The sequence below is a fragment of the Zingiber officinale genome, chromosome 8A (assembly GCF_018446385.1).
Source record: "Zingiber officinale cultivar Zhangliang chromosome 8A, Zo_v1.1, whole genome shotgun sequence".
NCBI classification, from domain to species: Eukaryota; Viridiplantae; Streptophyta; class Magnoliopsida; order Zingiberales; family Zingiberaceae; genus Zingiber; species Zingiber officinale.
The window spans coordinates 46151331-46167256 of NC_056000.1; the positions used below are offsets into that span (position 1 = coordinate 46151331).

At 37.2% G+C, this 15926-nt stretch overlaps 2 protein-coding genes across 2 annotated transcripts; one reads left to right on the top strand and one right to left on the bottom strand.

The window, feature by feature from the left end:
* Positions 1–8748: 8748 nt before the first annotated feature.
* On the top strand, positions 8749–9262 carry LOC122008810 (mitotic-spindle organizing protein 1A-like). The gene has a single exon (XM_042564657.1). It carries the CDS (start codon positions 8818–8820, stop codon positions 9064–9066), a length of 249 nt encoding a protein of 82 aa, XP_042420591.1. The 5' UTR covers positions 8749–8817; the 3' UTR covers positions 9067–9262.
* A 723-nt stretch (positions 9263–9985) lies between these two features.
* LOC122008808 (steroid 5-alpha-reductase DET2-like) lies at positions 9986–11053 on the bottom strand. Its single transcript, XM_042564656.1, has one exon. It carries the CDS (start codon positions 10901–10903, stop codon positions 10127–10129), a length of 777 nt encoding a protein of 258 aa, XP_042420590.1. The 5' UTR covers positions 10904–11053; the 3' UTR covers positions 9986–10126.
* Between the last annotated feature and the right edge of the window lie 4873 nt (positions 11054–15926).

Sequence of the window (15926 nt, forward strand, 5' to 3'; positions counted from 1 at the left end):
ATTTAGAAAGATATAGAAAATTATAAACAAAATTCAGATTTGAATTATTTTGTAATAAATTAAGAAATATTAATTATTTATTTCTAAATTGTTAAGAAATTAATTTTGAAATTTGTTTTTTAAATAATTAAAGATTTTTTATTGATATAAAAATTTTAGATGAAATATATTAATTAAATTTAGAAATTGGATTCCTAATTTGATTAGATAAATCTTGATTTATTAAAAATCAGATTTATAATATATTTTTATTTTCAAAATAGATTTATAACATATGTAAATATATGTGATGTATATAATTAATTATGATATGATTAGATTTTGTCATGCGTGTGATGTGATTAGATCTTACTATATATGTGTTGTGTCATACTATGTCATGTGTGTTACGTGCCATGCCATCATTTATGTCATGCGTGCGACGTGTCATGTAGTCATTTATGTCATGTGTGTGACGTGTCATGTCATCATTTATGTCATGCGTGTAATATCATGTAGATAGAATATTTGCATGATGTAAATGAGATTAAATCCCTTACTTAATATTAAAACCTGCACCTTCCGTTAATATAATAAGAATCAGAATTTTAGTTCTTGTTTGAGTTGTTGGTCAAAGTCAAGCTCAAACTTGAAATTAAATATGTTCAAACCATAGAGATATAATTTCATGATTAACGGGTCATTTTTAAACTTAAAGCGTTAATTTGTTATGCCAAAGCCATGATCAATATGGATAGCGGTGAAGTTGGGTGATATGTATTTGTTAATGCGTTAACAACTCGATATTTATGCGAAGATCAATCAGTTGCTAACATAATGTGATAGTTGCATATAAGTGATATGCAATCGGTAAACTTGTTACCTACCGGTATAGCTAAGAATGACTTGTTGACCAAAGTTAAGGTTATTCTTATCTGTAGTGGATATCAACCCACTTGGAGAAAACCTACCATCTTTCGAATTCAAAAATAAGAGTATTTGAATTTGATAAATAAGCGAGCTTTTATGTAAATTGTTTACATAAATAATATCATATCTCTCATATATTCTCGTTTTTGTATTTCTAGATTAATTATTTAATTATGGCTGCTGTTAATCTGCGTTCGATTTTGGACTCGAATAAACTGACTGGGCCGAACTTCTTGGACTGCTTTCAAAATTTGAGAATTGTTCTCAAAATTGAGAAACTAGCTTATGTCCTTGATCAACCTCTTCTCACAAGTCTTGATGCCGATACAATTACGAATCAATTGTTGGCTCTTCAGAAATATAATGATGATTTTGTACTTGCAAGTTATATCATGCTAGCTGCTATGACTTCTTTGGATGCTTATGATATTGTCTGTCATCTTCATAAGCTATTTGATGAACAAGCTAGATCTGAAAGGTTCGAGGTATCTAAACTTCTCTTTTGTTTAAAGATGCAGGAGGGTTCGTCCGTAGTCCAATATGTACTAAAGATGAACGACTACATAGAGCGTTTAGTATCACTCGATTTTATAATTGATCATGAGTTAAGTATTAACGTAATTCTATATAGTTTACCGAAAAGTCATTCACAATTTGTGATGAAATATCGGATGAATAATTTGGAATCGATCATTCCTGAGATGATTAATATGCTCAAGACTGTAGAGCCTTCTATTAAAGGTGAACAGAAAACTGTGATGCTAGTAGACTCCTGCAAGAAAGGTTCTAAGAGGAAACCAAAATATCAGACTAAGGGGAAGAGCAAAAAGGCCAAGACAGTAGAACTTGCACAAAAATGGTCATGCCATCATTGTGGCAAGATGAGATACTGGCGAAGAAACTTCAAAATCTATCTTGATTCCGTGAAGAAGAATAAGACATCTGATGCCCCATCCTCTTTAGGTATTTTTGTTATTGATTGTTATGCTATTTTCTCAAACACTTGGATATTGGATACTGGGTGTGACTCATATATATGTAATGATATATAGGAGCTAAGGAATAGCAGAAGACTCGTCAAGGGAGAAACAAGTCTACGAGTTGGGAATGAAGCAAAGGTTGCTACAGTGACCATCGGAACATACTTGTTACAACTTCCTAGTGGATTTGTCTTAAAACTAGATAATTATTATTTTGTTTCCGCATTAATACAGAACATTATTTTTATTTCTTGCTTAAATAGAAAAGGTTTCCATTTGACTTTTAGTAACAATTTTTGTTATATAACATTGAATGTCGTTCTTTATGACACTGGAATTTTATGCAATGACATCTACGCGTTAGATACATCTAGTGACACATTCAATATCGATATGAGCAATAAACATGCCCGATTAGATAATCAATTAATCTCTTATGACATTGTCGCCTTGGTCATATAAGCAAGAAATGCATGTCCAAATTGCAAAAGATTGCAGTTCTCGAATCATTTGAATTAGATACATTTGATACATGTGATTCATGTTTAAAAGACAAGATGACAAAGTTACCTTTTTTTAGAAAGGGTGAACGAGTTGATGAGTTGCTTGGGCTCATACATGTTGGAGCAATCTAGGTGCCCTAAGTTTTGATGTTTGGGCAAAGGTTTAAGTTAGGTTTATTGTTGTATTTGATATGCATTGTGAGTGTGCAGGATACAGGTACAACAAGAAAAGTCCAAGGGTGAGTCTTGGCGGTGTAAGTCCAATCATGTAGTCTTGGCAACGTAAGTCCAAGTGTGATCTTGGCAAAGGAGGAAAGCCCAAGGATGAGTCTTGGCGGTGTAAGTCCAAGTGTGTAGTCTTGGCAACGTAAGTCCAAGTGTGATCTTGGCAAAGGAGGAAAGTCCAAGGATGAGTCTTGGCGGTGTAAGTCCAAGCATGTAGTCTTGGCAACGTAAGTCCAAGTGTGACTTGGCAATGGATGAAGTCCCGGAGGCGTGACCTCTTGGCAAAGGAAGACCCGACAACAATGACAAGGCCGATGGAAGCTCCAGAAGGCAAGACGTGAAGGATGGGGAGGCATCCGAGGGACGCAAGGCTGATGGAGGAGGCTAGAAGGCTAGGTCTAGGTTGGTCGGGCGAGAACGAGTGCTGAGTGAATGTACTCAAGGTAAAATCCTAGAATTAGGGTTTACTGTAGCAGTACTGTAGCGCACTGTAGCGTTACTGTAGCAGTCGACTGGTGACTGTAGCAGTCGACTGATGCACTGTAGCAGAGTCGTTGAGATAGCCGTTGGGCTGGCATCAGTCGACTGGTAACGGGCAAATCAGGTTCTGATTTGTTCCAAGCTCTATAAGAAGGAGCTTGGTATGGCCGGCCAAGGCGACGAAATTAGACTTGGTTAAGGTCTAATTAGTAGTCTACAAGTGCTCAAGAGTTTTCCTTGTGTCCAAGAGGTCTTGGTGAGTTTGTGGTGAGGTTTCTCCACCCACAAGGAGTTTGAGCTAGCCGGAGGTCTTCCGGGGAGTAATCCACCGACGGATAGGGATCGTCCACCTTACGGACACGCCGTGGAGTAGGAGCTTTATCTCCGAACCACGTAAATGATCGTGTAGCTTGGTTTGCATTCTTTCTTGTCTTGTATTTTGTTTAGCTTGTTTATTTTTGGTATTATTCCGCTGCGCAAGCTAACAACGTAGGAAGCGAACGATTTGGGTGAGCCGCTATTCACCCCCCTCTAGCGGGCACATCGGTCCTAACAATACATACCGATGTATGTGGACCAATATCAACTCACGCACTAGGAGGTTATAGCTACTTTATTACTTTCATTGATGATCACTCTCATTCTCTAATTGGTCGTGGGCACGTTCTTCAATTTGTCCTATGAAAGGGTATGTTAGGAAAGTGCCTCTGACACCATACCTTAATAGTGTAGGGGATCGGTGACCGGTTAGAAGGGGGGTTGGATAGCTAGGTCACCCCCAATTTACTTTCTTCTCTACAAGGTGTTAGTGCGTAGCGGAATATACTAAACAAAAACAATAAGAACAAGCAAGAAATCACAGACGCTAACATAAATCCTTTATGTGGTTCGGAGATTGCTTGCTTTTACTCCATGACGTGTCCTTGAGGTGGACGAGCCCTTTATCCTTCGGTGGATCAATCCCCGACAATCTCTGGCTAGCTCTTACTCCTTTTCGATGGAGTACAACCTCTCACAAAGCTCTCTTCCTCTTACAAGATGAAGACTTAGATTAGGAGGAAGAGAATGGCTTAGAAGCTTTGGACAATTGCTAAGGAGTTATTCAACAAGCATGAGTAACCTTCTTCAAGCCCCAAAGCTTCCCTTAAATAAGAGGAGAAAGTTGATCATCATATCAACTCATCTCGATACTAGTCGACTGGCAAAACCATCAGTCGACTGGTGCTACTGTTGAAGGTAGCCAACGACTACTTTACAGCACTAATGGTCTGCCAACGGTCATTTACCAGTCGACTGCTAAAACTAGCAGTCGACTGGTGCAGTCGACTGCTAAAACTAGCAATCGACTGGTGCAGTCGAGTGCTAAAATATGCAGTCGACTGGTGCAGTTGACTGCTAAAAGTTACAACCGACTGGACTGCACCTTATTACACACTCACACTCATCCTCTCCGGAGTCACCCTTGAAGTCCTCTTCCTCGGCCTTCGTCCCTCAGATGCACCCGAGCCCGTGACTCCTCTTCGTGCCATCCTTCGCGTTGCCTTGAAGTCCGCTTCCCTCGGCTCCACTCTGTTGTTCCTTGCTCGGCGGTCCCTCGGATGTCTTCCACACCATCCTTCACCGACTCAAGGATCCGAGCCCTAGGATGAGCTTCCCAAGCTTAGCTGCACCAAGCTTCTCATGTGTGTTTCACCAAGTCCCGCAAGACTCAAACACATATATCAAACACATATGAAAGCTTAACTTAAACTCTTTGACACACACATCAAAATCATGATCGTACCGATCAAGCATAGGTCGATTGCACCAACAAATAGGACATGCATATTCATAATAAGACAATAGAGGCTTCCATCGTGCAGTTCGCCCGATGACCATGCCCTGTGTCAGCGACACTATCTCTTAGAAGGATATTGAGAGATACAATAATGATCCCGTTGTTCGGCCGAGTGGGGTAGCCGCTTAGCTGGGACTCCTCCGCTTGATCGGTCTCGGTTGTTCTTCCTTATGATGATTGGGTATAGTAGCTTGTCTCCTTCCGCTCGGACAAGCGCTTCGGTGACCTTAGCATTTTGCCGATCCGTACTGAGCGTCTGATGATCTTGCCCTATTATTCCGCTTGGCCACCATAGGTGAGCCCTTTAACATCTTGACATTGACTACATTGACTTTAACTTTCACGTCGACTGCTATCTTCTTCCTTTGACCTGCACTTAATGGATCCCCCTTTATCATTGCATCATAGTTGTGTTGGTTGCTACTCGGAAAACCTAATGGTTCTACTGTATAAAAATTTTGTACAAAGGTCTGAACCTTTTCCTAGCTACCATGTGTTCTTTTAAATTAAACTTGGATCGCCTGCGGAACTTAACACGTTTGATCCAAAGTTTAATCTATTTGTTCTTTTAGGTTTAGACTCGGATCTCCTGCGGAACTTAACACGTTCGATCCAAATCAGATAGGTTATTAATTTCATTAAATATTAATTTCCAAAATTGGCTTCCAGTACTGACGTGGCGAGACACATGACCTTCTTGGATATGGGGACAACCACCACCGACTAGACAAAGCCTTTTAAGGAAAGTTAATATTTAATTTCCTTAAATAACTTTAGGTCAACCGAAAAGAATAATCAAATTACAAGGAAAACAAAAAAAAAACAAAAGAACACAACATCGAAAACAAATTCGAAATACTAGAATCGCATGCCTCTTGTATTTGGTATTATTTCCAAAAATAACTAGTATGATGCGGAAAGGAAAAATACTAGTTATACCTTTTAGAAAGACCTCTTGATCTTCTACCGTATTCCTCTTCTAACCTTGGACGTTGTGTGGGCAACGATCTTCCAATATGAGAACCACCAAACACCTTCTTCTTCCTTATAAGTTTTGGCCATCAAAACTTCTCCTAGGATGAAGAGGTTCGGCCACCACCACCATGCTCCAAAGGATGCTAGAAACAAAACTTTCTTTCTCTCCTCCTTCTTCTTCTTCTCTAAACTTGATTCGGCCACTATATGAATCTCCACAAGAAGGATGAGGTTCGGCCATCAAAGAGAAGAGAGGAGGAGAGGATGGCCGACCACACCAAGGAAGAAAAAGAGGGAGAAAATAGAATAGAGTTGTTCACCATAAAGCCTTCTCTACCCCCTCTTTTATAATCCTTGGTCTTGGCAAATAAGGAAAATTTAATAAAAACATCCTTAATTCTTTTGCCATTGAAAAGGAAAATTTATTTAATTAAAAACAATTTTTCTTTTCAATTTATAATGGCCGGCCACACCATAAAATTTCCAAGCAAATAAAATTTTAAACACAAATTAAAACTTCCTTATTTGCTTCCGGAAATTTATAAAAAATTTCTCCAATAATTTTTCCCTTCATGATTGGTTAATAAAAAGGAAATTTTATAAATTAAAATATTTCTTTTAACATGTGGATAAAAAGAAAGTTATCTCTAAAAATTAAAATCTCTTTTAATCTACAAAGAAAGATATTAAATCTTTTCTTAATCTTTTTGTAGAAACTAATAAAAGAGAATTTTTTTAATTTTTAAACTTTCTTTTAAATAATAAACATGATTAATAGGAAAGTTTTTACCAAAATTAAAATCAACATTTTAATCTACAAATAAGGAAAGAGATTTAGCTCTTCTCTTAATCTTTTGTAGAATCTTATAAAAGGAAAGATTTAAATTTTTAAACTCTCTTTTAAATCATGTTATCCACATAAGAAAAATTTTAAAAATAAAAATCCTTTTATTTAAATTTGGGCCGGCCACACCAAGCTTGAACCCAAGCAAGGGCCGGCCACCTTGAAGCACCCATGAACCAAACTTTGGCCGACCCTAGCTTGGTCTCCAAGCTAGCTTGGCCGGCCCCTATGGGATGGGTAAGAAGGTGGGCATAGGTGGGTATAATACTCTATAATTAAGAGGCTACGATAGGGACCGAGAGGAGGAATTGATTTTGGTCTCCCGATAAAATTAAGCATCCCGTGTTCGCCCCGAACACACAACTTAATTTTATTAATAATAATTCATTCCACTAGAGAACTATTATTGAACTACCACACCAATCCCAAATTACATTTTGGGCTCCTTCTTATTATGAGTGTGTTAGTCTCCCTGTGTTTAAGATGTCAAATGTCCACTAATTAAGTAAGTTACTGACAACTCACTTAATTAATATCTAGCTCCAAGAGTAGTACCACTCAACTTTATCGTCATGTCGGACTAAGTCCACCTGCAGGGTTTAACATGACAATCCTTATGAGCTACTCTTGGGGACATTCTCAACCTAGATCACTAGGACACAGTTTACTTCTATAATCAACAACACACACTATAAGTGATATCATTTCCCAACTTATCGGGCTTATTGATTTATCGAACTAAATCTCACCCATTGATAAATTAAAGAAATAAATATCAAATATATGTGTTTGTTATTATATTAGGATTAAGAGCACACACTTCCATAATAACTGAGGTCTTTGTTCCTTTATAAAGTCAGTATAAAAGAAACGACCTCAAATGGTCCTACTCAATACACTCTAAGTGTACTAGTGTAATTATATAGTTAAGATAAACTAATACCTAATTACACTACGACCTTGCAATGGTTTGTTCCTTTCCATCTTGGTCGTGAGCTACTGTTTATAATTTATAAGGAACCGATAACATGATCTTCTGTGTGTGACACCACACACCATGTTATCTATAATATAAATTAATTGAACAATTACATTTATCATAAATATAGACATTTGACCAATGTGATTTTTATTTCTAGATAAATGTTTATATCAAAAACTAGGCTTTTAGTATACATCCTAACAAGTTGATTGTCTCATTCTCTCTTTATATGACCTATTGTTGTCGGATAAATCCCCTCATAATTTATCTTCATAATTTACCTTCCTTATAAATAGGGAAGGGTCGCGGAGGTAATGATTTTATTTTTATTTGTTTATTTTCGGCTGCTGATTAATATCATCTACGTATGATGTTATATGTTTCAACATATGATGTTAAATGTCATAATATTGTCAAAATCTAAATTACTTATTGGATGATTCCTCAGAGTGTAATGGGCGATGTGCTTATGATTTTAAAAAATTAATAATGATACACTAGATTCAAACTTAATATTAATTTTTTTAGATTTATTTGATGAGTGGAATGTGAAGTCGGACTATTTATATTAAGATTAGTTGAGTGGTAAGATTTGACAAAATAATATATATATAAAAAAGAGAGATCACTATCAATATAATTGATTTGCAATTAATATCTGAGATTTAAAATTCATTTTTATTGATTAGCTAGCAATTATCATCAATTCTAAGGTATCTTTGATGAACTAACTCAAAATTTGAAACTAGTTCAAACAAAATAATGTCAATTTTTTTTTAAAAATAAATTATAAGTTTTAATATATTATAAGAAGTTGCTATTTCTCCATTTTGGTCAATCAATCATACTTGTCCTTATTGTGGGTCTCTTTTTTATTTTCTAAAAAAATATGAATATTAAGAAGAAATTTTTTCTGTTTGTCTAATTATTATTTTTCAGTGTTTCAAGAATTTTAGAACTGTGGAGGGGTTGAATGAAAATCAGTAAACTTTAGGAGGTGAGATAAAATTTCCTTGGCGGAACCGAGGAAGAAGAGGAAAGGTTATTGGAGAGAGTTCACGACCGCAGGGCGAGAGCTTGCTATGGAATCGGCGGAGGCGGCGAGGAACGCGAAGGAGACGCTCGAACTGGCCTTCCAGATGTCGAATATTCTGGAGACAGGCCTCGACCGCCACACCCTCTCCCTCCTCATCGCCCTCTGCGATCGCGGCGTCAACCCCGAAGCCCTAGCCACCCTCGTCCGCGAGATCTCCCAGCGGCCCGGCCCTTCGGCACCCTCCGCCACCGCCACCTCCTCCGCCTCTTCTTCCCGTGCAAATCCCCGCCAGTAGATGCGCCTTCGTGCCTCCATTGCTAGGTAATAGATTTCCTATCAATTCCATGTCATTTTTCTTTCTTTCCATTATGTGATTCAGGACCAGTAAACCATTTCGAGATATGGTAAATGCCTCACTTTGATGTTTCTCATGATTGAGAATATACTCCTTCTCCACTAGCATCCCAAAAGAGTGTTGTACCTTATATCTCTATTTGTGTGTTGTGGCCATTTGTCTTGATCGCAATGTTTTTTTTTTTTAATTTTCTACATAAATAAAATGGGAAGAACAGATCCAATCCTGATGAAAACTAATGGTTAGGAGTCGAACACATTCTACAAAATCCTCATCAGAAGAAAGTTCCCACGTTACTGGTCTGCAAATCATGACACATTGTTTAAGTGAATGATCCAAGTTCCAAAGATTCCTCTTCAATGGCTTCAACTGCCAAACGTAGAATCAATACCAATTGGATAATCACTTTTCTTATTCAGACTTGATTACGAGTACCCAACACAAATTGATTTAGTTGTCTGGGTGTTGTTAATTCTGAGTCTAACTTGATGTGGTGGTGTCAATATGTTGGGTCCAATATTGGTATATGAGTAGATGAATAATCCGTATAGTAGGGATAATCACTTAATAGGTCTTTTATAATACAACAACAACAATATAGTAGAGATTTTGTTTAGGATCAAAACTGGATCTATGAGAAGTAGTTGTAACAATACAAAAACAAAAGAAAAGTGAGTGATGAGACTTTCCTTCTTTGTTTTATATTATGGTGGTGTTCCTCTTAAGATTAAAAAGACTTTCAGGCCTTTTATTATCAGCTATGATTTAAAGAACCACGAAGCGAATTTTTCATTAAGAAACGGTATGTACCAGTAATTATCTCGGTGGATAAGCTCAGATTGAAAATTTTGCCAGAAAATAAAGTTTAAGAGTGAAATGATGATTGTTTTCTTCAGGAACTTGAAGAATTTATGGCAAACTCATCAACCAGGCTCATCTCATGATGAGGTTGATTGTGATACAGACAGACAACTGATATTGTTCTCAGTGAAAAGCAAGCTCAGTAGATGAAGGGCACAAATGCTTTCCTAGATTTGGGGTAGGCGTCTCCGAACTGGGCCCGGTACCACTGCAGGCTGGCCCTCGCCCGGGGTCCCAGGTTGGAGCAAGTGTACAGGAAGAAGGCCAGGGCCGCCGGCGACCACGCCATCACCGCCCAACCCAGCCACTCCATCATCTCCCCCGTGTAGTTTGGGCAGCTGACCAGCTCGAACCACCCTCCCCTGGGTATCTTGTACCCTTCCCCCTTCGCCTTGAGCCTCACCAACGCCAGGTCCGAGGAGATGTTGATCGCCATGCCCCAGAAGAAAATGGCCGCCCCGACCGCCGCCCGCGGCCAAGCCCACCGCTGAGATGTGTAGTCGGCGTAGTGGGAGATGGAGCGGGATTGGAGGTAAGCGTTCAGGAGGTTGAAGGCGAAGGCGAAGAACGCGATTAGGAGGGGAAAGCCGGTGGCTTTCCTGGAGGAGAAGTGGAGGCGGAGGGGGTAGATGAGGGTGCGATGGGCGTAGTGGAGAAGGTAGAGGGAGAGGACGGCGAGGGCGACGGGGTGGGAGCGATTGCGGCCGTGAGGGTAGAGGAGGAGAGTGAGCCAAATCGTAGGGCTCTCCATGAGGAACCAGGCGAGCGGCGCGGGCAGCGACGGCCCCCATCCCGGCTGGACATGCTTCCCGTAGGGCGCCGTCTGGAACTGGAGCGACGCCACCGTGAGCGGGCACATCACGTAGAGCGATAAGAGCGCGATCGAGAAGAGATCGGAGTCTTCAAATCCTTCCATTTTTTTTACTCGGATCGCAAGAAGAAGAAGAAGAAGAAGAAGAAGAAGAAGAAGATCTTCGCCTACAAGGAAGGATTCGCGCACCAGAGGCAGCGGAAAAACAGATCTTAAGGGGGAAAAGGGTTAGAAAAGAAGGCAAATTTTGCAAGCAGTCCCAGTCACAATTTAAACTTTACATATAATCCCCGTTACAATTTTTTTTTATTTCTACTTCCTAATTAAATATAATATAATAGATATTAATTTATCTAATTATTTTTCATATTTTTTTAGATATCAAAAAACTAAAATAAGTATTATGACTATTTTTTTATTTAATTATATAAAAAATATATTAGATTTTTTTAAAAAATAGTTCTCAATTGAAAAGTTGAATGAAAAATACAATTATATTTAAGGATTTTTTAAATTTACTCTCAGAAAATACTTCGATTTAACTGACCTGCCTTGAAAATTTGATGACAAATATCGGCGGCGTAAGTTCTTACCTTACCTCAGCAGCCTTCTACTTTTTCTTTGAGTTTTTTTTAGTAACAATAAAGGTGCGATGGATTTTTAAAAATAAATTTAATAGTAAACACTAAATAGTGGCCCTAAAATACCCTATCGTTGATAAATGAAAAGGGCATTTAATGATTTTGTAAAAAAAAATGTTTTAGTTGTTGTTCTTATCCGAATCAATTATAGAAGATTACAAATATGTTATTTTTTTAATATATATATAAATTCTGTTCTAGATTTATCAGCTGCCAAGGACGGACACAAAATTTTCGACGGGCATTTTTTGACCTTCACTCTTCCCATCCCTTCATTCCCATCGTTGGTTTTCAAAACTAAAATCCTAAATCCTCTTCTCCTCTCATCTCACTCCTCTCTTTTCTCGTGTCAGACCTTATACCCAAGCCATCTTTGTTAGCGATCAGTTCATGTGGAGTGATTTAGGATTTTCATCCAACTTGTACTGCTCATCTCCCTCCTCTCATTTTTTTTACTCGTGTTTCTTAATAATGCATTTGACTGAAGTTGTAAAGGTATGTTGAGTATTTTTTTTTACCCATTGTTGTAGTTGGTTTTTGCAAACCAACACCAACCTTGGTGTTGGTGTTTGCAAATAAGCTACAACGTGGTGCTGTTTTTTCAATACCAGCTACAATGTTGTGTTGGTTTGTAAAAACTAGTACAGCATGTTATAGTTTTCCTTAATCATAGAAACATTATTTTTACATATCTACATTTGTTTATTTATATTACTAATTGATATTTTGCCATGAAATTCCAGTCATTTGTTGATCTTAGTCATAAACTCCAATGAACTAGTATTTTAGGTCAATTTAATAGTTTTTTGATTGTCCAACAATGAAAGGATAAAATCGTGGTTCTATTCGTTTACATTATCAACACAAAATGATCATTAAACATTCCTCTTTTGTTTTTTTTTGGACATACAAGATATTCAATAAATTCATAGTCTACTTATGAATATATTTCAAAGTTGGGATTCAGCATTTCAAACCTTTATATTTTCAAGTACATTTTCTATTATTAAAAGTTAGAAGTGCATAATAGGAAACTAATTAATATAAAATTTTCAAGTGTCCTAGTAGCTTTCACTAGAAGAGATGTGTCTTTATTGTTGGGTGTTTCAAATAGAGATACTTTTGTTCCTATGAACTCAACTAATGCATCAGGTGACCTCTTTCTTACTCACTTCTCTAATAAAAAAGGAACTTACTAGATCAAAATTTGAGGAGTTGTTGAAACTCTATTCTTATAGAGTTGAAATAAATCATGATATTTTAGTATTTTGTAAATTATATATTTTGTATATATTTGTTTATATTTTATTTTCGTCTAGTACATATAAAGTTCAATTAGGTTTTATAGATATTGTAGATGATTTTAAAAATCTAGGTAGATTCAATTGGGTTGAAGCGATTCATCAATTTATTGCTCCCTAATTACCTACTGTAGGATTGAAAATTTGCTAGAAGGGGGGAGAGTGAATAGTGATCGTCGAAAATTTGATTTAAAACTAAGTTACGCAGCAGAAAATAGAAGCAAAAAAAAAAAATGCTAACACAAGTTGTTTTTACTTGGTTCGGAGTCTTCGACGACTCCTACTCCTACTCCAAGGCCCACACTCATCAAGTTCTTTCGTTGGACAATCCACTAATAGTTAGAAATAGTTACAGATTTCAAGTATAAGAACTATACAACAGTGTTACCGATAACAAAAGAAAAGGATCTTGATCGTTGGTTGTCGGAGGAGCTTTTCAGCGTCGCAGGAGTCTTTTCAGAGCACCAAGTAGAAGAGAAAGTCGTAGCACTTGTGTTTTTGAATCTCTTGGTCGAAAGCCTTTAAATAGGTCCATTCCGGATGCCTGAAACCCCTCCGGGCACCTGGACCATATGACTCGACCAATTGGCGCGCTCCACATTAGCTTATGGATAATTTTTCGAGTCCGGGCGCTTGGACCGAGTCTGGGCACCTGGACCGCCTAGTCACTCGCGGCCCGCTCGGGGCGAGCCTGGTTCGGGAACTTGGACCAGCTCCGGGAGCTCGAACCCCTTTTCTTCAATAGTTTCTTCCCTATAAAAAAAGGTTAGTCCAAGCGATAAAAAATATTTTTACTCTGCAAAATAGAGATAGCACAACATGATAAATTATGAGTAATAATTAGATCCTGTCTCCCTGAGACCAGGATCTAGTCAAGATCTCAACTTAGGTTTCCCAAATGGACCTAAGTTGGACCGATGCTTACAGTTTCTTCAATGGGGAATGCGTCCTCACTAGATCTCTCCTCCAGTTGCTTACCTTCACTTACCAACTGCAGTCACTTGCCTTGCCTCTAACACACCATATCTTCCCACCAGTTGTCAGGTCCGCAGACCCAACTGAACTTTGGCCAATTGTCAGATCCCGCGGACTCAACCGGATTTCCCACCAAATATCGAGCCCCGCAGATCTATCTGGACTTCGCATCAGCTATCGGGTCCCAGGGACTTAGTTGGATTTCAGCCTGGTGTCAGGTCCTTCAGACCAGTCAACTCCTGCACACTTGCTAGAAATGTTAGACAATAACACTCTCTAACTTTAGACCCCTTGTCATTCATCAAAACATGAGTCGGATCATTAGTGCAAATTGCATCAACAATCTCTCCATTTTTGATGCAATGACAACCTGGATTAAAGTTAGAAAAAATAATATTGAGACAAAAAACAAACAAATGATTAAATTTGTTTTACATGATTAATTTTGTTTGTTGTTTTTCTAAATTAACTCTTACCCTCCTCTTTTGACATTCACAAAAAAACTAGGAAATGTAAATATACAAATAATGTCAGACAATAATGAAAAAAATTGAAAGCAGTGTTTTGTATATCTCAAACTTAGGAAGAGATTTGAAGTCAATATTTTAAACAAAATTTCTAAGGAAAACTGAAATATTTGAGTATATTTCCAAAAATTTATAAGTAAAGTTCTGAGAAAACTTCAAAAATTTCTAAGTAAACTTTGTCAAAAAATTTAAAATAATTTTGAAGAATATTTTTCTAAAAAGGATTGAAAACATAGTTTCAAAGGTAAAAAAATCTTCTAAGGAATTATTTTTGAAGTAAAGCTTTAAAAAAAACTATTTTAAGTGTAAAAATTTTCAACTTAAATTTGTCAAAAAATTTCTAAGTAAAAATTTCAAAGTTATTTCATAAAATTTTGCTAAAGTAAATTTAGAAAATTTTTAGGAGAGTACTTTTAAAGTAATTTAAAAGTCTTTCTAAATTTTATAAGTAATATTGAATGAAATTTTTTAAAGATTTCAAAAGTAACAACTTTTCAAAACATTTTAAAGTTATTTATTAAAATAATTTCTAAAATATTTTTATAGAATATTTTTAAGTAAATTTCCAAAGAGGTTTATATTTTTCTAAGAAATATTTTTAAAGTACTTTTAAGGATATAACATTTGAAGATTAATTGTTAAAATAGTAAACGAGACAGAAAGATTTTCAAAATAAGAATGATTTTGAAAAAAATGAAATCATTTTTAAATTGTTTAGACAAATCCTTCCCCATAATCTAATATAATAAATTCATAATGAAATATCAAGCATTTGGTAATAGGCAACACCAAGTCAAATAACCAAAATAAAAATGTCTAAAGGGAAACTAGATACTAGTAATAGAAGTAAGAGTAAAATAAAATCAAGTCTGTGTAAAGCAGGAAGTAAGCAACAAACAACAAAATAGCAGTAAAAAACTATACTACTACGAAGACGAGGAAGATGGGCCAGAATCTCGAAAGCGTAATAACTCCAGCAACTCAGTATGATGAGCCTGGCTCTCCAATTGAGACTCATCATGGATCCCTCAAGTTTGGTAACTCGATCATCTAACGTATGAGGGACTAGAGGTATGCGTGCCCCAAAGAGATCAGCAATGTACGCATCTAGCTCTGCCTCCTCTCTTGGAGCTAGATCAGCTAATCTTGGGCTGCAGGTGTCACGCCCCGAGAGTAAGGTTGTCCGACGAAAATCGGACAGCATCTCCCCTGTAACAGTGACAAATGAAACCGGTATACATCACCAACAGATAATACATATGCAGGTAAAATCACAACCATGCAGATAATATGCAGCCCACACGGCTGGAAAATCAAACACAGCGGAAAATAGAAATAACAAGTATAAAGTAACAAAAACTCACCGCGGGCGGCCCGGCTTGACTCCTCGACAAAACAACCAAATACGAAATAACAAGTCCACAACCCAATTATTATAATGCTAAATTCAAAGGTTTATCTCACAATAAAATGAAAACCAAAATCGTAAAATCATCCTCGGAAGCGACGTGGGACCGACAGTCGGGATCCTCCTCCAAATGTACTAGGATCGCTATCAGCTACCTGGTGAAATTACCAATATACGGGGTGGTGAGTATAAAGACTCAGCGGGTAATAGAGTAGACAGTGCATGAGTATCATAAACAGCTAAGAGTACAACAGGATACAGTCTCGGAAAAGATAA